Source organism: Chlamydotis macqueenii, chromosome 4 (assembly GCF_036417535.1).
Source record: "Chlamydotis macqueenii isolate bChlMac1 chromosome 4, bChlMac1.mat, whole genome shotgun sequence".
Taxonomy (NCBI): Eukaryota; Metazoa; Chordata; class Aves; order Otidiformes; family Otididae; genus Chlamydotis; species Chlamydotis macqueenii.
The window spans coordinates 48,390,304-48,415,914 of NC_141559.1; the positions used below are offsets into that span (position 1 = coordinate 48,390,304).

Sequence of the window (25,611 nt, forward strand, 5' to 3'; positions counted from 1 at the left end):
CCATCTTAATTATATATAGAATAAAGCAGTTGTGATTTGGAAGTGACACATCGTATTACCAGGTAGCATGTGGTGTATTACCCAACTTTTCATCCATGATTGCAATTGTTGGCATATCCCATATCTATTTGACCTTAGCAACCTGACAAGTTACCAAAAATTGAGTGTTGTCAGACAGTAAGTGCCTACGTATGAAAGTTTCAGGAACTTTCTAGCTGAAACAAATATATCTTTGAATAGGAATCTGAGTGCTAAGTCACATAGGTGATTTTCTTACACAAATGCAGTTTTAGTTTGCACAAAGACTGAAATGTGAAGAAAGGAAAAATGACATCCTCACAGCTTCAAAGTTCTCTTTAGAACCTTGATTTCTTTGTGCACAAAACACTGTTACAGGTGTTTCATGTGAGTTTCTGTTCTTGCAGGAGATGCTCAAGATCACATTAAAGTGTTTGTTCATTCCTCACAAGGTTAATATCTTCTCTCAAAGATGATGGATGATAATAAAAGCAGAAAACCAATTGCATTATAAAAGAATGTATTCTCTGCTAGATGCTTGACTTTTGTGAAGATGGCTGTTGGTTTTTAATTTTGTGAAGCACAGCTGCAGTCACTTCTATGATGCTATGAAGTACTCAGTTAAACTAGAGATTAGAAAATTGTGTTTACAAACTTCTTGAAGTACATAAGAAAATACTCAAATGACGTTTTCTTTTATCTCCAAGTTTGGGAACTTTTTTGTTTTATTATTTTTCAAGTTACAGTGTTTTAAATCATTGATAGTCCAGGAATTTAATAATTAAATTGTCCAACGTATGACATATGGTATTAATTATCCAGAGATTTTTTTGAATAAAGAGAGCGTGGTGACTGGCTGGGCAGAACAGCTGTTCTACGCTGCTAATGCCTAGGATTAGGGTGAATGAGAGGGAAGCTGAGACAAGAATGGAGCTGGTTACGTTTCTTCTCTGCAAGGCTGATCAGTACCAGGAAGCTTGCCTGTCTGCCCATGTCATGGTGTGAGTCTGGGTAGAGGAATGCTACTACTAATAAATTCTGCTTCTGTGAGGACTACACAGTGACTAGTGTGAAAGATGTACCCAAAAGCTGCTTCTGTGCTGCAGAGAGTTATGGTGGGGTTGGGAATTTTGACAGTGGTGTCAGCAATACTGCTGGTAGCGTGTGTAGGAGTCTTTAGTACTCTGTGCCCCTTATGTCTGTAAGACTGGATCAATTAGAATTGCTTGTGAATTCTCTGCCTTTGGTAAGACCCCAGTAATTAGTGTAGCCAACAGTAGTTAGTTTTAAAGCCAACAGAAGTATTTTTACATGAAATTTCCCAACGTCAGCAAAAGCCATCCACTGAGCACTGTGTGTGTGTTGGATAGCTTGACATTTTTGCCAGGGAGTAAGTAGTAAGTATTTTAATTGAGACGTCAATGTCCTTTTTCCTCTTTGCATGTCTCTTACAGGAAATGGAGTCCCTTTTCTCCTTCCCTTCCATTCTCTAACTATGCTTCTGCCTGAAGCAGAACAGCAGAGATGTAAGTATTATTTTCTGTATTCAGTATTAATATTCTCTCTTTCCACAGAATTGATCAAAAAATGTCTGGAGGCCAGAGCGGGTATGAACTATGTGAGGCCAAAGCCATCCTGAGTGAACTGAAGTCTATCAGAAAAGCAATAAATTCAGGGGAGAGAGAAAAACAAGATTTAATGAAGGTATTTTGAATGGTTGATGTAAGTTTTGTGTGGATTTGTTTTAACATGGGTAACTTTGATTATAAATACTTAGCATTTTATACTTTTTAAGGGATTCTCAAACTCTTTGAGCCAAACTAGTATTAAAATCAATTTTCAGATGCAGAAACTGAAGCCTGTGACTTTCCTAATTCAAAAAGCCACTATATGGCAGTCAAAGAATATAGATTTCTGAGGCTGGATGTAAGGTACAATGCAGATGATACCTCTAAACCACAATTTAAAATATTAAGTGAACAAAATTGAGATGTGTTTTTTTAGATGCATGGCCGTTTTCTAACCCAGTGAATGTTTTCCAAATCTACATTACCTTATTTCATTTTCTGAAAGCAGATGATTTTTTTTTTGTCAGCCAAGTATTTAATTGGTTGACAAGTTAAAAAAAAAAAACAACTAAAAACAAGAGACAGACAAAACCACATGAGTAGTTTTTTTATTGTCACAGATGTTGGTTACCAACTGCTTAGTTAAAAAGACAGTTTGCTTAATATGAAGTAAACTCAGCATTTTTATATTGAAATCTCTTATGTAAACATCTTTTGGAGATAAACTGGTATAAACATGGTGAAGTACAAAGGAACTTCCTCCTCTGTTTCCTGGACAGAGTCTTGCAAAGCTGAGAGAGAAATTCAGTCTTGACCAGACCATTGGGACATCTGAACCAGACTTGAGTTCCAGCTCTGTAAACTCCCAGCTGTGTTTTTCTAGACAAACTCTGGATACAGGGTCTCAGACTGACATTTCTGGTGAGGTGAGCTTTTTTCTATTTTGTCAAATGTAAAGATAAATTGAATCAGAATGCTGTGGTTAATGGAATCAGAATCAAATGGTTGTTTACTGTTGCTGATAGCTGTGTATGTGTGTATATATACACACACACGTTTGAGAGAATTACTTGGAATCAGTTATCTGATTTTTTTTTTCCTCTTAGATTTTAATTCAAGATTCAGATGAATTTTATACATTTGACATGAAGCGTGTATGACAATTTGGTTTAATCAAATAGTTCCAGTACAGTGAAGATCAGCATAAGTGGATAGTATTTTTTGGATCTGTCTTTAGGCTATGATTCACCTTACAGACTTAATTCAGTATGAAGACGTTTTTAATTTTCAGAAACAAGATCTCAGAATTTAAATGTGCGATTTCATTTCACACAGCTGAAAAAAAAATTAGTGGAACTACTTGTTCAGTGATTCATTAAAACCCTCTGTTTCACTAGTTGTATATTTACATACACAAAAAGCTGTGCTTAATTTTGGTACCTCCTTTGATGTTCTGTGAGGTAAGTTTATAAGGAAGAGACTGTACAAGGCTTTCCAAACAAAGAGCTAAGCTTGTGTATGTTTTGTAGCAAATTTATTGAAGTCTTACTTTGAAATGCACTGACTTAGTTCTAAATTCTGAGTTCAGCAGAGTTCAAAGTAGGAGATCAAAATTTTGGATGCAATCACTGCAAGACTTCTTTGAAAATGCTGTTGCTTTGCTCTGATGGAGTATGGACAATTGGTAGTACTGTAGTTAAAAATAGATGAACTGGATCAGAAGAAAACAGCACTGTTTTGTAAATCTGAGTAGATTCCTTCACTAGGTATTTAACAGCAAGTGAGTGACTGCAGGTGGATGTGGTTTGATTTTTTTAAGTTGCAATTTTTCTAGCCTGTGCGTAGGTTTTGTTGATTCATTTAACAGCTTTACCCAGTAGTAAGTCTAAATTTTCGTTGTTTTTTTTTTTTTTTTTTCCTCAACAGGCTGGAGCAAGAAGTAGATCGAATTTAGCAGAGAAGGTCAGACTAAGTCTTCAATATGAAGAGGCGAAAAGAAGGTAATAGGGTTAGTTGCTTTGTGAAGTCACAGCCCTCATTTGGGAAGGCGTCGGGTCTCTGCCGCGCTCACACCGTGCCGGCAGTGACACCTAGCGGGCAGCGCCCTGCGGGAACCGCGGCCGTGGCCGCACAGCGTTTCTGTTCCTCCGGAGCGCAAGCGGGCTTTCAAGCAGACTTTCAGGAGCAGTCGGTGCTTTTGGAACAATAGGCTTTACGTTTATTGCAAAGTTGAATGTGTTAAAGAAAATGCAGACAGTGACAAATTAACAGCAGTTCCACGATTAAGGGAATAGAGTGACCTGGCTTTCCACTGAAAGGCATCGCCAGGTTATTTATGTCCACTATCTTCTTCTTTGGGATCATAATTTTGGTTTACTATGCCACTGAAGGCTCTTCAGTTTTACAGCTGCTTCAGACTTCCAGTGCAGATTTAGTAGGCTTAATTATTTCTTTTTCCCCTGGGACTTTGGATAATTTAAATACATATTATCACTATGGAGTTGGTTTTTTTAATGAGTTTAACCTGAGGAGAAAAGAAATCAGGAACTTCTCCACTGATGAATGTGGAATGCCTTTCAAATAAAGTTCTGCAGTGGTTGCTTGTGAAAGCAGTGCCATTTTGATGAATTGCCACAGCACTGAAGAATGTGCGTCAGAAAGCAGAACATTTGGGGTTAGAATGACATCTCTTCTGGTGCACCAGAAGTGCTGCATAATACTAGGGGAAGATTTACTACTAAAAATAAAAAAAGTATGTGGGATATCTTTCTCTATTAATAATGTATTATTTGTGTTGTATTATTTCCTAATACTTGTCACAAAAATTAGCTGTCAACTATTCAGAAACGTTATAGTTTTTGTTATGGAGGTGCTATGTAATTTAAGGGGAATATAAGTCTAAGAAGTTATCCCACAGTCAAAGTTCCTTTTTTACTATAAAGAAGTAAACAAGGCACTACAATTGAAAAATAGCACTTTCCCCAGATGAATGTGCCTGAAATGCCATTTAATCTAACATTTAAGTATTATTTCAGTTGGAATACTGTGGCATGGTCAGTTAGAAAACAAGGAAAAGAAATTTGCAGCTTATAAGTACTAAGTAAAGGTGTAGTTAGTTAGTTTTTATGTTTTAAAGGCAGGAGGCTGCACAACCAACATTTTTTTTTCCTACTTTGAAATATATACCCTCCTCATACAGAGTAGTAGCTACTGTCCTTGCCAATAACAGTAATCCTTTATATCCTCATTATGGATTATAAGACTTTATTATATAATCAATGCATTTGTCAGCAAGTGCTAAGGCTATTGTGTCTGTTCACTATTGGACACATATGATTTTGGCTCAGAATCATCATGTACATAATATTAATTGTCAGATTGTGTTTTAGATGCAGATAGATGGCTTTGTTTCTAAGACGTAATTGGTCCAAAACCAGGTCATCCTCTATTTGGACTGTCTTGATACCCAGCGTTGTATTTTATCTCTCCCTTGTAGTGACAAAAAAAATTCCTGGCAGTAAGTCAGTTTACCACGTCTACCTTAAAAAAGGAAAAACGGTACAGTGTTCAGAGTACGGAGTACTGCAGCACAAATCATACTTTCTCACAAATTTGCGAGCCAAGAATGTGGGTCAAAATTTCACTAGCTCATGTACTTACCTGTGTATAACTAAGTGTTTGTTCTGTATAACATTAGTGTGTTTCAAGGTTAAATTATCTCCTTTTAAATGGTGTCTTTATTCAGTTTTGTCTGAACTTCCCAGAAATGAATATACTTTTCAACTTTAAATAAGACAATCATATGCTTTTAAGACATCATTAAAATCTTTAAAGTGTTTGCACATACTGGTTTTATCAGTGAATACGGGGTGAACTTAATAAAAGTTACATTCTCTTGGAATAATGAAGATATGTACCAGTTTGCACATAAATTTCAGTACCTAATCGCATGCCTCCTGATTATTATAGCCATTGTAATCATCAGTATAACTTAATAAGTATTGATCATCTTTTCTGAAAGTTTAAGCGTGCAAATTCTTAATTGTTTCGTGTTAACATAACTGAGAGAGGATCTTGTAAGTGAACTTCTCTACCTCAGAATTATCAGATAATTTTGTACGTTGCATATTTTATGTTGCTTGGCCAACAGAATGTCTTGAAGAGGTGGAATGTTGATGCTAACTATGCAAAATTCAGTTGCAATTGTTACTCAAAAAGATCTGATATAGCATGCTGACAGTCCTGTCCTGGTGTGAAGATCTGAGTAATATTCCTTGTTGATCTGTTGAGCAAAGAGTTCCTCAAAAGAGTGAGACCAGTTTAGTTTTCATATGCATCCAGTCCTTTGCCTGTCTGATGAGGCAGCTGAAAAGAATGTCAATTACAATAGCAGATAGTTGTCTGTAGCAGAGAGAGCAAAAGAACTGTTTGGAAACCACCATCCCATCCCATAAGGCATCAAACAGCTGTCAGTAGCAGCTTCTTTCAGAACAAGGCTAGCTACAACCAGTGACCTGGAGATGAAAGTCTTAACATTTCATTGTCTATCTGAAATAATTCGGTTGTTTTCTCTCTGAGTACTGCTCATCTAAAGGACTGTTGAATATAAATGATATACGTAACAGCTGCAAAATATGTTGAAATGTTTCTTTGCATTTCATCCCACCATTTGGTTATGGTGGTGCTACTGATAGTATTTCTGTTTATTTTACATTGTTTTTCTGTGAAAATACCCTGAGTTGAACTTGTTCTTGCTGGGTTTTGGTGGGAGTGTGGGTTGTTTCCATTTTTGAAGCTGTTGTTTTTTCATTGAGGTGCAGATGAAAAGGAAATATTACTTACGGAAAAGGAAAGGGAAGTGGTTCCCCTTAAGCTTCTAGTGTAAGCAACGGGATAGTTAGATTAGATTAAAACATTAACTATTCTTAGCTTTCACCATGAATAAGTGCCTTAATGTACTGTAAAATTAATACTGGAGATGCTAAATAAGCATGATATTATTAATTTTGGTAATCACAGAAAACAAACTGGAAAGAAGAAAAACATTTTCCCAGAAATCTGTCAGAACTACAGAAAGATTATACATACCAAATTGTCTGTGTGCATTTAGGAAGTAAGGCATGGGTCATTACCTTAGGTAGTGCCTGGTAACATTGAAGTTGCACAGTCTTGTATCAGTTGTTGAGCTGACTTAGGTGTATTTAACTATGGCAATTACAAATAAATAAAAGCAACAGATTGCCCTTGATTCTATGGGAACATTTTTCTGTTTGACTTCTTTTTTCTCTGCCTTTTTCCCAGCCTACAAGAAAGAGGTGCAGAAGGCTAGGAACATAGTTCAGAGCTTCCATGTCTTTAGCTATGTGCCTGGTTCAGGTGAGGCTAAGGCTGGAAGTGACTGAAAGTTATCATCTTATTAGATATGTGGCACCTATAATGGGAATTTCTAAGCTTGCCCACTGGACAGTGAGTCTTTATTGCAAGATCTGCACTGCTTAAACGATGCTGCTGAGTCCATAGGTAGAAGGATTATGGAGGCTGAACACTGGAAGTAACCTGTCTTAATCAGGACTGAGCTATAGTCCTATATACAATAATAGTCCTATAGTCCTATATACAATGATAGTGTAGGGAAGTTTCTGCTTCCATTATATGCGTGTATCTGCGCAATATGAATGGATAACCAGGTCTTGAGTGTCTTAACTCTGTGATTTGACATCTGCAATGGGAACAGCAGTTGCACAAACTCAAACTTTTGAGTTAATAATCTTCTTTCTCTTTAGGTAGCCACTGTCCCGTTACCTTTTATTTTAATGGCATGGAAGAGCAATACTTTTGCCTTTTAAGATTTGCATAGATGCATGCTGCTGAAGTGAGCACCTTGCTATGGTGCACACTCTTTCACCATGGTTGTTGCTGTTTCTGAGGAGCAGTCAGCCTACAACAGCTTGGGACAAATCCATCATACTCCTCAATGAGTAAAGCATAGTGCCACTACTATGTTACCAGATAAATTGCTTTCAATAAGGTTTTTATTAACGTTGTGACTTCTACTTCAACTCAGTATTGGAACAGGAGCAACTAATTTTTAATGCGTATGCATATTGCAGTTGGCCTGGATAGGTGGCTTGCTTTTCTGGCATAGTCTGCATTCTTGTGAAGCAAAACTAATCAAAAATTTGACTTGGAGTAGAAAATGTTCTTACATCCTGATACCTTTCAAAATATTATATCACTTCTCTCTTTCCTGGGAGAAAAGAGAGTGCTATGCTGGGCTCAGACAAATCTGCTGTGTTTTATTTTAGCATGGCTAACTTGAAGATTGAACTCTCTAAGCTAGATAATGAAGCCTGGCCTGGGGCACTGGATGTGGAAAAAGAAAAACTGATGTTAATTAATGAAAAAGAAGAGCTTTTAAAGGAACTCCAGTTTATTACACCACGCAAGCGTACTCAAGATGAGCTAGAGCAGCTAGATGCAGAAAGGAAGAGGCTTGAAGAAGAGCTGCTGTCTGTAAAAAGCACACCCAGTCAAGCACTTACTGAAAGGTAAGGGGGTTGTCTTTTGCTAGTATTAAATGCTGCTTTCTGCAATCTAACCTTTGTACTCATTACAGACCCTGAACGCTATGCCTTGATGGGCTGTTTTCCTTCAGTAACTGTTCTGTGTAGGTCTTAATTAAATTTGTTATTAGCCCACTGGGCAGAAACACAAAGAAGCCTTCTGTACTGTGAGAGAATGTGAACACCCTGTATGTCCTCTGCAATATCAGTTGCTCTGCGTTTGTTACCAGCATGAAAATGCCTGACAGATGTTAAATAACTGAGGAATGTCAACATACCAGCAGGAGGGCAATACATCATTCACTCGTTTCTGATAATAGCTGTAAACTATTTGAACTCAGGTTACAAAGATTATCTTGATTGTTGCAACATCTGAAGCCTTTCATTGTGAGTTTTATTACATACAAAAATGCATCCAAAAGGTGGGGGGAAGTTCAGAGGAGAAGTATAATTGCTGCAAAACTTTCCTAACTTACTGCTACCTAACTGGTAACTGAAGCAACTCTCACAATAAGTTGTTTTAGCCAAATTCAGACTTTGAGAAAATCAAAGCTGACTCTCACAAATGGACTTTTCATCAACTGTAAGTGGAAATAAATTTATGGGCCCCTCTAGCACACATAAAATGCAATAAACACAAAATGTCATTGGGTATATCAGTGTAGTAAGCCTTATTGAAGTAATATAATCAGAATTGAAAGCCTTTCCTACTCCCCTCTGCTAGGAAACACCTGCTGTTGCTGCAGTTTCACTGAATGGCAGAATTCCTGTTAGTGACATTAGAAGCTGAGTCCTAAATTGTAGCTGAGTAGTGAGAAAATTTTTTGTTTATAAAGTACATATGTGTGTATTAAGCATGATTTCTAAACATCTGTGCACTTTATAATAGTTTAAACTGCATTATATTGATAATTCAAATGTGTTTTTGAAGAAGACTTATGTCCTACTGGAACTATATTTTTAGAGAAGTTACCTCTCTGTGGTAGTTGTAGCTAAAGTACCATGGATCCATTGCTTTCGGACTTCTATTAATAAAGGGAGAATAAGGGGTCAATAATAAAATAACATTCACAAATAAATGATTTGAATGTAAGATTTTGCTAATATGCTGTTGTAAATCTTGACTCATGCTGTAAATAGGTAGCTCATTTCTTAGTCCTGAGTTTTGGATTTGCTTATTTAGTACCAAAGAAAATTCTGCACCTGACTGTTTTCCCATACACGTCAGATGCCAAACTTGGAGCACCAAGAGCAAGTAAAATTGTCTCCCTGTTCTCTTCTGTCAAGAAGAAATGAAATGGCAGATTTTTTTTCCATGTATAGTGACAAAACTGGTTGTTAGAGCTTAAATTTTTTCCCTCTATTTTCTTCAAATTTTTCTTCTTTTGATTTTTATTCCTGAATGTGTAGAATTTTTTTCTGAGGTTACTGTAAGATTTCATGTCATATGCTGCAGGTTGAGGCAGCATTTATAGTGCCTTCTGGTTTGCTTTTTTGCTATTCCAGTGAACTCCAGTGCATTTCTGCCTGTAACTGTTTGTTATTAAAACTGTCTCTCTTGGTGACTTCAGAGCCCATCAATTCTTTCACACCAGGCTATTTTGAGGATAATTTCTGGTGTTTTTACTATAAACATAAAGAAAATCTTCGTTTTATAGAAGGATTCAGATGGTGAAATGTTTCCTGAAATGTTAATTTGAGAAAAGGGTACATTTAATTGTATCAGATCAATCATCAGCGTTTTGTTTCTTGGAGATGAGGAAGATTCTTCTCTCTGTTATCAGTGGAGGAGCCACACGATCTTCAAAGGGCTGCACTGTTGTTGTGTTACTGTTCTCTTTCATGAAGTTTCATGGTTTTTGTTTTGGTTTGTTGGGGATTTTTTTTTAGTTTTTTCTAAAGGGGGAAGAAAGAGAAGTCTTGCTCTGACTTAAAACAAAAACGTTGCAGCATAGCCCTGGGTTATTTTGGAGTAGGATGCTGAAATTGCCAGTAGTAGATGTACTCAGAATCAATTTACAGGAGGAGGGTATAAATCATAACATATCAACTTCAAAAAAGCAGAGACAGGGCATACTCTGACTGCTCTAAGAAGCCTTCCGGCAACTATATAGAAATAACTGGATTGTGGAACTGTTGAGAACTATTTGCTACTTTCTTGCCTCTGCGTTCATGTCAGGGAGATTCCATTACTGCTTTAGTCCTTGGCAAAATATTCTAAGAAATCACAGACACTTAAGCAGATGCATGATTTAACTACTTGATTATGCTGTTGCCTGCAAAACTGGCCCCTGCTCTTGTGCATGTCATAAGGAAACATGTCCACATAAGTTTGCATTGAAAGGTGAGGTATGTGCACTTTAACTTTTTAATGTTTTGGTTTTTTTTTAAAAGATTCTATGCCCCTCTCAGCAATGTTACAATTTAAGATAATAATGGAAAACAAGCTTGTGCTTTGGAGAAAAAAACCAAACCAACCTTTTTAATAGTACAGATTCAGTGCAACAACTATAGGTGTCTGTTCTGAGGACTCCAGTCAGAGAAGTTCCTAAGCTTTTAATTTCTTTCTTGCCTTTTGCCATTAGTAGTTGAACACATACAGCGATTTTTGTGCCTCTTCCTTGAAGATAAAATGATAGTTCAGTATTGAAAAGCCACAGAAGAGTTAGTGAAAAGCACTTTTGCTTGAGAAAAGCAGGATAGATTAGGCTTTTAAAAGAAGACAGAAGGCATTGATAAATAGTAAAATGGTAGGAAAGAGTGTCTGATACCATAGATGTGCATAATTCTTGGTTTGGAAACCCATGTGTATATCTCCCTGAGCAAAGAATGAAATACCGTGTATGCTTTTAACAGCCTAACCAGATATTGGCAGATGAACACATTATTGCAGCGTAAGAGCGCAGGCAGCAGTAGGCAGTGGAGTGGAAGTTCACACCCTGGCTGACCTCGGGGTAACTTGTTCACCTTTGTATAACCCAGATTTGCTCACTGAATAAGCACAGGCGTAAGCAAGTGCTTTTCATGCTTTGCTGAATTGAGGACTTAATGTCTTTTTACTGGTATCTGACACTCAAAGAGAGTGAATTCTGGGAACTCTCGAGTATTTCATTCAGTTTGCATAAGAAAGCAATGGTTTATTTTTGTTCTTTGAACTGTTCTCTGTATTTGAATTTTAATTTATACATCCTTGAGATACCAGAAAGGCCAAAGGAATGGTTTCTGAGAATGGACATCAACTTTTTTTTTTTTTTAAGAGAGGAGGTAGTTTCTTGTCTCAGATTAGTTGCTTGAGAACTTGTGACATGTATCAGTTGACTGAGCAAGGGCTAGAGGAGAATATAGTAATGCACAACTACAGGAGGGTTTTAGCTGAATCGGCTGAGGGAAAGCCATTTATTTGGTGTTGTAAATTGAGTGATAAAAGGGAATTAAAAAAGCAAAAAATCACTGTAGATGTTAGTGAATCCTTTCTGCTAGCAGCCAGCCAAAAGGAATGGGAGGGTTCCACCATTTGTGGTTTTAGAGCTACACTGGATAATGGTGCAGGAGACAATAAATCCTGCTTTTTCATAAAGGTGAACCTTGATAATGAGCATTACAATTCTGTGGGGCTCTGAGGTGATGACAAAGCTGTTGGGGATCTAGAAATCTTTACCAAGGACTTCTAAATACGGTCCGTCATCTCAGAGGAACTTTGTGCTTGAATGCTGCTTTGATTTATTGTGCTTTGTCTCTATATGAAGACTCTGAACTCAGAGGGAATGCTTTAATTTTAAACTTCCTGCAGTGCTACTCCAAGTTCTTGCATTATCAGAACTAATACTGGTATTAGTGTTCTTTGGGTTTTTTTTCTGAAACTATATTAAGTGAGGAACCAGTCTACAGCATGACTTTTTAAAACTGTGTTAGTACAGATCTTATTTTCCTGAAGTTGCAGCTATTTTCTCACTGCTCATCTGTTACTCTTTTATTGGGTGCACATTCCCCTTGGTACAGTGTGAATGTGCCAACGCTTGGCTTGCTTGTACACTTAGCAGGTTTTTTACAGTGCTTAGTATTCTGCAGGTAAAGTCATTCTGAACTGGTTAGGGTTTTATGATAGGACTGGGAGCTAACAGTCTCTTGGATTTTAGTAGTTGGCAACCAGATGAAAATATGAGGGGTCTTCACTTTGTTTCTGTCTTATCTATGAAGTATTTTAGCCTGCAAGTTATTTTTTAATGCTTTCCTATACTTATATGCACCTCTCTTTCCAGATTGAAATTGGAGGAGAGAAGAAAAGAGTTGGTACAGAAGCTTGAAGAAACTACGAGGTTAACTACGTATTTGCATTCACAGCTTAGGAGGTGAGACTGTGCTGCGTAACGTAAAATCAGTTTGCAGCAACAATCATGGACCTGGATGTTTGTCTCAGCTTCATTCTTAGATTTCTCTCTTAGCTGGAAGCTGAACGAAATTTGTTTAATATTTAAGTAAGAAAATGTAAGTATAATAGCTTCAAGCATTTTGCCACCATGCAAACCTGGTGTACTTTTATAATTTCAGTAAGCATTCAAGACTGACTTGAATGGGTTTGTCGCACAGCTTCCATAATTAAGCTAGCAGACATTATTTTGCTTCAGTGTAAATAAATCAGTCAATCAGGAATTCTCTAATTGGTTATATCTTCAAAATCCTATCATTGAGAAGACCAAATGGTTTCTCAGAGTTCTGCCTAAAGTGAAATGAGTTGTTAAAAATGTAGCCTTTATTCTATGTAGTATCTGGAGAGGGTTAATGAGTACATGTATGCATGTAAATACTTAAGTGAATAGTTGTTTCTGGTTTTATTCTTCAACACTAACTTACCTTTTCTGTAGATATAAATGTTTCCCTAGCAGGATATTTTTTTTTTCCTGACAGCCATTGATTAAAAATCTGGCTCCGGGTTTATGAAATTCAAAGTGATTACAAAAAAAGTAGTCAGTTACAGCAACTGTGAACTCAAACTCATTGTTCTGATGGGAATTCTAATATTTAATGATACACGTAACTGGTCCTAGGGGAGAGTGTATCTCTCTCTGGACTGTTACCCTGGGCTACCAAACCATGTGTCCATTGCATTTATTTAGAAAATCCTGAATTTTCTTGCATATCCTAGTGGCATACACCAGTCAGACGCTGTTTACCTATTCTCTTAGAAATAACTGTGGGGCTTTAAGAGGAAAAGTGTTTTTAAGCATCCTGTAAAGGTCCTCTCACAATAAGCCGTACCATCCTATTCCTGTGATCTTGGCTGGCTTAGCTATTTCAGACATCTCAGACTGATCTCTTAAATTGCATTATGACTGGTGATTAGTTAGGGAAAAAGAGTCTTTTAAATAATTTTTTAAAGTATTTTGTGCTCATGTTTGTTTGGACTTTGAAGAGTCTCTTTGTCCTGTTAAAAGCAGTTTTTTAGTCCGGTGGCAAAATTTTTAACGTTGATTGTTCAGTAAACATATTTTAAGTGTTTAGAAGAGGCTACCTTGAATTATTTTTCTGAATGTTTTTTCCCAGCAGAGTCCTCCTGAGCCAAGGCAGTGACACTCAGTTTCTCTGGCCTGGCAGGGCTCCTTATCTCCTGTTATTAACAGGAGAAGATTGCACATTATGGCCTTTGCCATGCTTACGTTGTTTGGTTTACTGTGCATGTAGAGTGTTTGTTGTCTTATAGATGTAAAGCACTTCTCCTTCTAGCACTGCCAGGTGCTTGAGCAGAGGGCAGGCCACATAGATTGCTCTAGAGGTGGCAGCATTCCCCATCCGCCATAACCTCCTTCCTGGGAATCTCTTTCCTGTCACATTGACCCCAGGAGCGCCCACATCAGAGCAGAGCAGCTCTTTGAGAGAATGCAGGAGCTGAGAAGACTGCTGTTACTGCTGGACCAGTTTATCAAATCTGCAGCCTTCTCTAGAAGAAAAGGTGCTTTGGCAACAGGCCGTGAGCTGCATAAATCGCCCTGATAGCGTGCAGTTTGGCCACACTGATCTAAGCCCAGTGTGAATGCTTAAAAAAAGTAATGCCCCAAGCAGCATTCAGTTGTTATAGTGCAACTCCAGTCAATCTTATCTCTCCTAGTACCGTTTTGTGCTGGTGTAGTTTAGTAACATCAGTATACGTGTTTGTGCTTTCTTTGCAGCCTCTCAGCCAGTACATTATCTGTGTCTTCAGGGAGCAGTTTGGGATCTCTGGCATCCAGCCGAGGATCTCTGAACACATCAAGCAGAGGGTCGCTAAACTCGCTCAGCTCTACAGATCTCTACTATAACCAAGGCGATCAAATAACAGATTTGGACTATCAGTATAAACTTGACTTCATTTTGCAAGAAAAAAGTGGTTACATTCCTTCAGGGCCTATCACTACCATTCATGAAAACGAAGTGGTCAGTTCCCATGGGAGACTGGGTTACAGTGACTCTGCTTCAGCTGCAGACCATCCAAAACTGACTGAACCCCCCAAATCTGTGACATCACTGTCTTCCAGATCCTCGCTGTCCTCCTTGTCCCCCCCAGGCTCTCCTTTGGTTTTAGAAGCTGCGTTTTCAGCGTCGGCTCAAAATTCCCCTCTGCATCACCTCACTACGGACTTTGAAGACTGTGACCTTTCGGGTGATTTTGCAGGCATTAGTCTCTGTGAGAACCAAATATTATTGGACTCTGAAGCCAGAGCAGGATCTCAGATTCCTACGGATGATAAAGATCTTAGTGAAGGCATTAGGCAGCCTCTGCCTTCTCTGCATGAAGGAAATTCAGGTAATTAAAAAAAAAAATCTAATGTCAAATGTATGTGTAACATGAAAATTTTGAACTAACAGCTGGCTCTTGAATGGGGAGGTACCTCATATAACTGAAGAGTATCTGGATCACCATACATTTGCCATGGTGGGCAGTCAGTAATTCTGAGGGACGTTACGTAACTTCTAGTTTTGGCTGCAGAGAGCTACGATCACGCTGGTTCCATTTATATTTTTTCAATAGCTGTCTCAGAAGGAAAGGTCGTGTATTGCAGACTCTGTTGTGAAAAAAAATAACAGAAAAACCTGAAGCTGGATCTTGAAGACATGGAGGATGCATGGTGTTCCTAGGTATTGTCAAGATGTATGGGGACAGAGCAAAAATACCCTCTGCTGGTTTTTGGCAACTTGAAATCAGATCCTTTGTTGCTCACTGAAGAATAAGTTACAAACTGATACCCTCAATAAAAGAGATTTCTGGACTGAAGAGTTAGAATTGTGTGTGTATGTCTATCTAGTTGAACGTGCTATAACGGGAAGATCTGCAGTTCATTTTTTTAACGTGAGTTGAGAAAGACAAGTGACCACATGCCATGTAAGCTGCAGTGAGACTCTCCCCATTTTTAACACGGATTTCATAGCTTTTAGCTTTTTATCCATCCATGTTAGAACAGAGCTCCTAAGCTAGTCTAGGCTTCTATGCAGTCTATGGGTAACTTCCAAAAGGGTAAGTCATCTCCTCCTAAAGCATACTTCCCTCTAAGGAGGGTGAGATGAATGGCCCTGCGAGTTACTGAGGTATCCTTAGTAACTAGTTAACTTTAACTTTGAGATGACTGAATTAGGTATAATGAATTCCATTTCTAGTCTGCAGGAAAAGCCATGCAACATACTTAGTCATCTTATATTGTCAAAGTCTTTGGCAGAGTCAGACCTTTAAAAATTCCATCTGTCAAGCATTGATGGCTTGCCCTCAGTCTTAGAACATTGACTTTGCTGCCTTGTGTTAGGCTTGACAGTATGTTGTGCTTTCTCTGCACATTTACGGACTTTTTCTAGTGTCATTCTGTGTCATAGTATTTAAGTATCTTGCAAACCGTTCATTCCTGTATGTTACACAGTGGCTCTGTCTTTCCAAGGAAGAACTGAAGGTCTGAACCTGTAAAATGCAAATTGGATAAAGATGGAAGGGGATTTAGGGGGAAAGGAGTCATTTTGTCCTTTGTCTTTTCAGTACAGTGGAATGTTGTAGTTGTTTTGCTTTAGAGCCTTATTATAAAAGATGGGGGGGGGGAAATTTAATTTAATGCCCATATTTCAGCAGCATATCCTGTCCAAATTAACAACAAGTTTTGCTCTGTCTTTACAATCTGGCTGCAACTCATCTAGTCTGAGAACTGAATTTAAGATGGTTTGGAATTTGGGAATGCATAGGTCTATGAGGAATCAGAATTTTTTTTTTTTAAATTTATTTCTTTAGATCATTATTTTCAAAGGCTGTGGTTGTCTGGCATTTTTGAGCTTTTTTGAGGACCCGTTTTTCTGGATAGTGTCAGGATGCCTTTTAAGTCTATAAGTAGTTATGGTTTTAAAATATAAATTCATCCTGTGATTCTTCATACTGATACTTCCTCACGTAGTATCCTCGTATATATGATAAATTATCTTTACATCTGTATTAAGGCTGCCAAAACAAGCACTCGGGTTTTGAAAAGCCAGATATTAATTAATTATGTTTCAATACCTCTAGTTTCCACAGTAAAATAGGCTTCATGGTGAGGCTTCAGTACATTAGCAGTGAGACATCGACTTGGGGTTGGTTCAGTGTTTCTACTCCAGTTTCATTCTTGGAACTGCTGCGATGCTGAATGGGAAGATTTTCAACAAACTCAGCCAGAGGCATAAAACCTGCATAGAAAACGTCTGCCCACACACTTAAGTTTTCCAAGACTACAAATATGAATACTGCAGAATATTTACTTGGAGGTAGACAAACACACCTGAAGACAGTACAGCTAGTACTTTCATGTCGTAATCTGCATTGGCTCTTCAGATGCAGTGCCTACCTGCTTCTCTGTCTGTCTCTGACTTTTCTGTACAGATATTTGCTCCTCTGCACATGTCCCTGCTGTCAGAAACCAAGTTGGAATATCATGTAGTTCTTCCACAGTCAGTCTCTGTCATTGTCAAAGTCAATTCAGGCTGCTGTGGTAATTCCTAAGGGTAATCAATAAATCATGTCATCACCTTCACCCCTCACGTGGTGGGGGGGAAGGGAAAGAGCACTTCATCATCAAGGAAAAAGCATTCCTACTGCCATAAATAAAAGCACAAATGCAGCAATCAGTCATCTAATCTGAAGCCTTAAATTTTAAACATCTTAACAAGATGTGAAGTCATGATTCGGGTGGGGATGATAATGCATACCAATATCCTCACCCCTTGGCAGATGAAAGTACTGCATAGACCCTCGTCTTACTGCGCTGCAGAACGTGGCTTTCTGTGAGTGCGGCTTCTTCGCTGCGTGACACTAGCATATAAATGTGAGCTGAAGATTAAAGCTAAGTAGTAGTTGATAGTAAAGAGACTGTAGCATAAAAAGTCTTTGATGATAGTAAACCAGAGGGGATTTTTCATTCCTAGCAGTTATATCACTGGGGAGAGGGTGTCTGACTCCTGAATATTAAATAAAAAGTAGGCAAGCACTTCACATGTAGCCAAAGTGTTACTACAGTGCAGAATGCAAACATGGCAAATACAGGTTTAAAGATGAGTATAATGAGGGTTAATAATGAAGATAATGAAGGATAATAACTAGCTCAACAGATAAGGGTGATGACAAGTGCTGGTATCTCTGGGAAGGAATAATAGTTGTACATTTTCAAGTTCATCAGTTTGGTTATATCCCTAGCCAGAGTATGTGGTAACAGCAGTACAGTCTCAGAATGTTTAATGATGTGGAACAAAACTACTCGGTGATAAGGGTCACCGCTTTCAACATGACAACTTTCTAAGCTTTGCGTTTCTCTCTGACTGTTAATCTCTTGGACTAATTTTCCTCCTTCTTTCTTTTTGTAGATGTTGACTTGCCACGAAGAACAGCTAGTCACCTGCTTGAGGAGAAAACAGCTTGTGTGTCTGCGGCTGTGTCCGATGAGTCTGTAGCTGGAGATAGTGGTGTATATGAAGCTTCTGTGAAACAGTACGTTTGGGAAATAATGCAAGTCTTTCCACCAGAAATTTAACTTCATGAGCAGTTATATAATACAAGCATAAGCAGTTTATCAGTCTTGCCTTTTTTATAAATATTTTGTCCTTTCGTATTGAAAGGAAGGCACATTTGCCAAACAATGAAATTTGATTGTTTTTTTTTAAACTAATAAATTTGCACTAGAGTGCTTGTATAACTTGATTGAGTAGCATTAATATGCCACCTTCTAATCCTGGTTGTTTGGGTTTTTTTCTTGCTAGAAGTTTTCCGAGGAAAACCTGTACTATACAAGTTCTGCCATGTGTCAATACAGACTCTACTCAGAGTGACTCTTGTTGCTTCTTGTTTTGCTTAGATGCAATCTTAAGATTGCATAGTATTTTGCTTGAGTATTTTCTTTTTAAGAAAAAAGGATATAGGAAAGATAAGAAAATCCTCAGTTGTAATGTTGGTATACAAATAATCCAGGTTAAGGTTTAATATTCATGCTTCACTGTGGTGAACAGAATACAAGAGGTGTATTTGTTATTGCTGCTTTTTTGAGAAGACATAACTCCTACAGGATTCTTCATGCTGATTTATATAATATTGTCTATTTTCTGGCAGGGAGAAAATGAACTTTAGATGGCATAACAAACGACTATTGCAAACTGAGAGAGAAACTAAAATCTTTATTTTCCACCTCAGTATTGACAAGTTCTTCACATTTAAGAATTTTTTTGTCCCTTTGAGAGATGTTTTAGCAGGATGCTTAGAAAGACGTGGATGCATGTCTTCTGTTGCCAGACTAGATGGTTTTATATTAGGACAGTTAAAGGTGCATTATAGTATCATAAATGGGTTTTATTGGCCTCTAATAAAATTACTTCTGCTTGTCAAGTCTTTCACAGATTAAAAGGTAATAAAATAGATGAGACCAAATTAAAAAGCTGATATACAAAAGGGATTTCTCCTGAGGTGTTACAGTGGCCATTCAATCCCATTATTCCTATATTTCACCCTGAACTCTGAATCCTAGTATTGGTTTGCATCATGTCTTCAGTTAGACCTAACGCAACTTCTCAGGCTGAAGTAAGCTCCTGTCTATTAAAAACGCAGCCTTCACTTGACTGAGTGGCTCTGACTGGGTATTTTTGTTCCGTAACAATTGTTGTCTTTCCTTTTTTTTTTTTTTTTTCCTCCAATTCTGAGCCACTGTGATCAAAACTTATCCTCTGCTGTAGTTACAAGCCCAGTGGATAGAAATGAACAGGCATTGGACCAAAAGCCGTCATTGTTCTGTGAAGCAAGTCTTTAGCTGCTCTCTCCAGTGGCTGCGAGTGGTGGCATAGCTGGAAAACAGAACAGATTCCTGTCTTCCTGTCTTCACTCATGAAAAGACAAAAGCCGACAGTTGCATCCCCTAAGCCTGTGTACGAAAGGAAGCTGTTGCCATTTGTGCAAGCTGAGATTTACAGACAGTAGTTATTCCGTGATAGCTCCAAGTGTGGATACTCTTAATTCTTACTGAGTAGGAAATAGTGGAGAGGTAATGAGTGTCTCTGTATGAGTTGCTTATGTTTAGTAGAAATATCTTTATGAACACTGTGTATGGAATAACTTATAATTTGTCAATGTGCTCCTGAAGTTACAGTACAGTGATTTCTACTGTATAGACCAGTCCTTTGTATTGAGTAATTTAAGGCAGGGGAGGCAATAAATACACCCCATCAAATTAACTCTCAGTCAGGAAATGAATAGTAGAAAAGAAACCTCTAAATGCAGTGTCTTAAAATAATGCTGTCATGTCTTGGTAAGGCGAGGGATGTCTGTGTCATTCTCCACATTTCCTCTCTTGACATTTCCTATCTTGATCTTCTTTATTGATCCCAGCAGTCTAGTTTTAAAAATCAATGAAACACATTAATACCACATCCTCACACAAACCTCCCAGAAAATGACTGGAAATTATTTTGCCACATGGATTCTCTGTAATTGCATTCAACGCTAGAGTTGCTCTTCAGCTGCAAGACTTGAGTCCCTTTGGTCCTTTGAATGCTTCTGAAAACAGGCTCAGAGGAAAGATGCTTCTTGCTTGCACAGAAACCTCTTTATTTCACAGACCTCCTGTTTCTCAAGTATTCTCCAAAGCAGTATTTCATATCCATTTTGTGTGGTCTAATGTTTATTAGAAACTTTAATTTCCAATTTTGTATTCAAGGGGTAAAGAAATACTAAGTATGTATAGGAAAATGTAATGAGTTTTTCTCTTGCCTGTTAGTCTGGTCTGCTTCAGTAATCAACTTAAGGCCTTTCCAGCTCATTACTGGAGTTGTCAAACTGTTCAAGCAGCGACTGTCCCTAAAACAGGCATTGCTATTGTGTAGGCTCTGAAATTCTCATTTGGAGTGCAAGCTGTAATTAAGTCAGCCTGTTTAGGAGAACGTATCTATGTTCTGTGTATGCATACCTTAATTATTGCTGAAAGCTAACTATAATTTTCCTAAATTTGAGTATTTGCCTGTTTACTGTAGACCAAATGAAACAGAGGATGTTGTATATAGTGAAGATGATGCAGCAAGTCCAGAGGCTGCCCAGGTACAAATAGGACTCAGGTAAGCGACCAGCAAAGGGAATATTTTTGTTCATATATAGATGCAAATAGTAAACTTCCCTCATGTTGTCCTTTCTTCAACAGATATGACCACGATAATTCAAGTTTTGTGATAATCATAGTACGGCTCAGAAGTCTTCCAGCGTTTTCTGTCCCCCTTGGTTCTAAAGTGTAAGTCAAACAATGACTGAGCAATAGTGTTAAAATATGAGAGTATATAATACATTTTACAAATTCTCCACAGGAATGGATTGATTTACTGCTTAACAGCACTAAAATATGTATAAAACTTCAGAGTTTTTGTAAAAGTACCGGACTTTTACATATTCCAGCTATGCTGTAAGAAAATAAGTTATCAGGAAATTTGCACATTCCACTAAAGTGGGACAAAAAGGATTTTTTAAAATGTTGCTTCATTTCATGTTTTTAAACATTCTGTAGCTTTGTGAGTGCAGAACAGTTATTCTCTAGTTACTGAAAACACTCTTTTGATACTTTGCCATTCTTTCAGGTCAGAATGTTGTCTTTTTACATTTTTGTGGCATTTTGATGTAAAATTATGTTAAAATAGTATGTTTCTTTTAAGTGAGCTTTTAAAGGTAAGAGGTAAATTGATAAATGGCAAGCACGGCCACATTGAGATACACCTTCCCTAACAACTGGAGCTTGGAGGTCTGTTAAGGATTAGTTCTTGTGTTGAATTGGACAGGAAAGGTCTAAGAGAATTACAAGAAATTGTATTTAGGAAATGAACAGAAATGCCTGTATAAGAAAAAGTTACCACTGAGATTCTAATGCAAAACTCATCTGTACAAATAAGTACAGCTTGCCTTGACTGCTTGGGGACACTTGTACTTCAGTGAGCTTTTTTTACAGACTGGAAAGCTATCTTAAACTGTTGAGAAGCTTAATAAGATTAGAGTAGAACATAATCAATCCTTAGAAAATTTGGTTTTCTTGCTGGTTCCCTTCCCCCTCTGCCCCATCACGTTGCATTTGATTGGCAGATCAATAGGAAGCCACTGAATGTGGAAAGGATGAATAGGGATACAGGCCTGGGTGCTTGTTAGATTTTTCTCTTTGTTTTTGTTTGTTTTTAATAACAAATTGTTACATACAACCATCCTTCCTTCTCTGACCTCCATCTTTCCCCTGCTGACCTTCTAAGTCTAGGAGTGTCGAGCACAAGAATAAAGACAAACTATAGAAGAATAAATTGACACAGGTGAGAGAAAAAGTAGATAATGTAGAATATAAAAAGAAAGTCAACAGAATGTTCAGAAAGACAAAGTTAGGTCATAGCTGGCCTCTTTTTAAGAATTAAAGTATGAAGTTGTAATTAGTAATCAAGCATCTTCAGTGCAGAAGTCCAGACCTGCTGGTAAAAACATTTAATAAAACTAAAGCTACCCAAAAAAAGGGGGAAGAAAGGACAAGGTAAAGGAAGGACCTTGCAAATAGCATTTTTTTCTGTCACTTGCCATTGTGTGCATATATGTATATCCTGTACAAGTATGTACAATTATAAAAATTGGGTCTGAAAAATTATGTTATCTTATAACTGTATTTTCTAGATCATCAAATGGGATAGATTAGTACTTTTCTGAACCTTTACACGCGGAGGAATAGATTTGACATGAGGTCTTAATGATATCTCTTTCCACACTGTTTGTAAAATCTGTTCACTTTTAGAGTAGGTAGAGCCTCGCTGAATACTTATTATTTCTGTCAGGATCATTTTTTTATCAGTTGAGAAGTCATAGGTTTGTCCCAGCAAAATCTGAGGCATTGGTTGACTTCTTAACTTCTTTGATGAAAATGAAAGTAAGCGCTCTTGTAAAACAAAGCCAATGAATCTATTACAATGGCTGTTCTCAGTAGAACATGCAAATTGTTCACCTACATTTATGTGAATACAGCAGCAGCATTACTGATTACATTACCACTTAATTTGGGACTGGTTGGTCAAAATGCTGGATACCTGCAATCCAGGCTATCCATGCAAACCAAAAAACTTAGATCTTACTCTTTATCGCAAGAAGCTTGGCATAAATGGGAAAAAAAAAAGCTATGCCGAAATTCAAATAACAAAATCAAATTTTTTACACACCTAATTTCTTTTGGTTTAATTAATGTAAACTAAGCTTTTAGTCATAATAACCATATGTGTGAAGTCATTACCGGAAAATATAGCAATAGTACTGTAAGAACAAGTTTTTTCCAGAATAATTTTCTTTGGCCCACTTTTTCTTCTTACTTTAGCTAGCTTCATTGCTTTCTATTCTGCAGTGAATGCCAATTATATTTAAAGCCAACACCAGAAATTGACTAATGCATAGACACAGGACACAATGTAAAACAATTACTATGATCAGTCATGCGTGTGAGAAGCTGTGCAGTAGGTAAATAACATGTACCGATTGCATCAGGAATGTCTTTACATCAAGGTGCTACTAAAGTGAGATCTCCAAGTTGGCAAGTGTTACCTTTATCCATGTAACAGCCATTTGTATTTGTTCTATAAGAATGCAGCTGCATAACAATTTCAAGTTATTCCCCGTGCTTAAGTTTAGGCTTGCAAGATGCATTCTTCTGAGTCTCACAATAGATTGACGACACCAACCTATGTGGTGCGGTCAACATGCTGGAGGGAAGGGATGCTGTCTAGAGGGACCTTGACAGGCTGGAGAGGTGGGCCTGTGCAAACCTCATGAAGTTCAACCAGTGCAAGGTCCTGCACCTGGGTCAGGGCAATCCCAGGCACAAATACCTGGGTGGGGAGTGGATTGAGAGCAGCCCTGAGGAGAAGGATTTGGGGGTGGTATTGGTTAATGAGAAGTTCAACATGACCCAGCAATGTGCACTTGCAGCCCAGAAAGCCAAGTGCATCCTGGGCTGCATTAAAAGGAGGGTGGCCAGCAGGTCAAGGGAGGTGATTCTGCACCTCTGCTCTGGTGAGACCCTACCTGGAGTACTGCATCCAGCTCTGGAGCCCCCAGCATAAGAAGGATGTAGACCTGTTGGAGAGGGTCCAGAGGAGAGGCATAAAGATGATAAGAGGGCTGGAGCACCTCTCCTATGAGGACAGGCTGAGAGAGTTGAGGCTGTTCAGCCTGGAGAAGAGGAGGCTCCGGGGAGACCTTATAGCGGTCTTCCAGTACCTCAACGGGGCTTACAAGAAAACTGGAGAGGGACTTCTGACATGGGCATGTAGTGATGGGACAAGGGGTAATGGCTTTAAACTGCAACAGGGTAGATTTAGGTTATACATAAGGAAGACATTTTTTACAGTGAGGGTGGTAATGTACTGGAAGGTTGCCCAGAGAAGCTGTGGATGCCCAGTCCCTGGAAGTGTTGAAGGCCAGGCTGGACAGGGCTTGGAGCAACCTGGTCTGGTGGAAGGTGTCCCTCCCCAGGGCAGGGGGGTTGGAACTAGGTGATCTTCAAGGTCCCTTCTGACCCAAACCATTCTATGATATTATGAGTTGATCTTAAGCAGCTACAGACCTAGCTATTTTCTTAATTTTCCTTAATTCTCTGGTTTCTTTTGAGGTTTTGTTTTGTTTGTTTCTTTAAAAGATGTCACTGCTTTTCAGTGCTGCTCACATAATTTTCTCATTTTTTTTAATTAACATGAAGATCATGTTTCCTCCCATCTGTGAGATGATTCTCAGTGTTCACAGTACCAAACCAGAGATTAAGTTTGGATAAAGACTGAAGTAGCTACCTCTCTTGCTACTACCTTACCAGGCATTTCCCTTTTTGGGAAATGTTTGTGCAAGGGGCAGGAGGAGTTTCTCACTCCTCTTTTTCACCTCTTTTCCATTCCACCTCTGATTTGTTGGTGTTTAATTTTTATGCAGTCCTGTAGTCGATGGAGTCAACTTCTGTTGTGCATCACCAGCAAGTGCCAGTTTAAATACAGGTAAAGATTTTGTTTTGTTTCCGGCAGGTATATTAGAGTAGCAGTACTTCCATCCTCAACTGATATCAGCTGTTTGTTCCGCACAAAAGTTCATCCAGCCACGGAAACCATTTTATTCAACGAGATATTCAGAGTATCCATTTCCCAAGTAACGCTGCTACAGAAGACGCTGAGAGTAGATGTTTGTGCTGTCGGTAGAAGTCATCAGAAAGAATGTTTGGTATGCAGTTTTACTTCTGACTTTTAGCATGCATTTGTTTATAGTGTCTCCTGTTATTCTGATGGTCAAGGCTGCTAAAATTCCACAGTACTTGGAGACAAACTCTGAAGCATAACTTGGTTGTTGCTGTAGTACTTAAAATACTACTTTGCTCTGAAAATACTGATACAGAATCTAATCCTGGATGGAAGTTTTAGGACCTGTTTTGATAATTCTAACATTGTTAACCTTTATCAGTAACAGATTGATAGTCCATCTTTGATGTTTTATACATCAAAAATCCCATAAATTTCTTTGCAACATTACTCTAACACTAGATTTTAAAGTAAAAGTTGAGTAAGAGCCACAGTGTGTCAAAAAAAAAGCAAGCACTCATTATCTCAACTTATCACAAAGAACAAACTAAATTACAATTCTGAACGTTGTTGTAGATTATGTGATGTCCACCTTTTTAGTCTTTATGATCTGTAGAAATAATAAAAAGGCATGACATTTATAGAGCAGCCTATTGGGAACTGGCCCTTTAAAAATTTTGTTGTTAATTGTGGTCATCACCTTATTAGTGATGCTTCATTTACTTTCAAATTGCAATTTCATAGTCTGGTAAAATTCAGTTTAGTTTTTCATGATGAGTTTGACTCATGGCACAGTGAGATTTTTAGTTACAACATGCAACAGAATGCAGGATACAAAGGTGAAGAAAAAAAAAACAACAACAACAACAAAAAAACCCCACCAAAGACCTAAGGGTTAA

At 38.0% G+C, this 25,611-nt stretch overlaps 1 protein-coding gene across 3 annotated transcripts in view; it reads left to right on the plus strand.

Moving 5' to 3' along the window:
* Positions 1-25,611, plus strand: part of WWC2 (WW and C2 domain containing 2) — a 102,228-nt gene that overhangs the window by 58,522 nt on the left and 18,095 nt on the right. For all 3 annotated transcript variants that reach the window (XM_086747282.1, XM_086747283.1, XM_086747284.1), the window contains 10 exons: positions 1,593-1,722; positions 2,366-2,512; positions 3,513-3,586; positions 7,892-8,134; positions 12,409-12,498; positions 14,314-14,927; positions 17,987-18,110; positions 20,633-20,713; positions 20,797-20,883; positions 24,665-24,857. In XM_086747282.1, the coding sequence (XP_086603408.1) occupies positions 1,593-1,722; positions 2,366-2,512; positions 3,513-3,586; positions 7,892-8,134; positions 12,409-12,498; positions 14,314-14,927; positions 17,987-18,110; positions 20,633-20,713; positions 20,797-20,883; positions 24,665-24,857 (1,783 nt within the window). The remainder of the gene's footprint in view (positions 1-1,592; positions 1,723-2,365; positions 2,513-3,512; positions 3,587-7,891; positions 8,135-12,408; positions 12,499-14,313; positions 14,928-17,986; positions 18,111-20,632; positions 20,714-20,796; positions 20,884-24,664; positions 24,858-25,611) is intronic.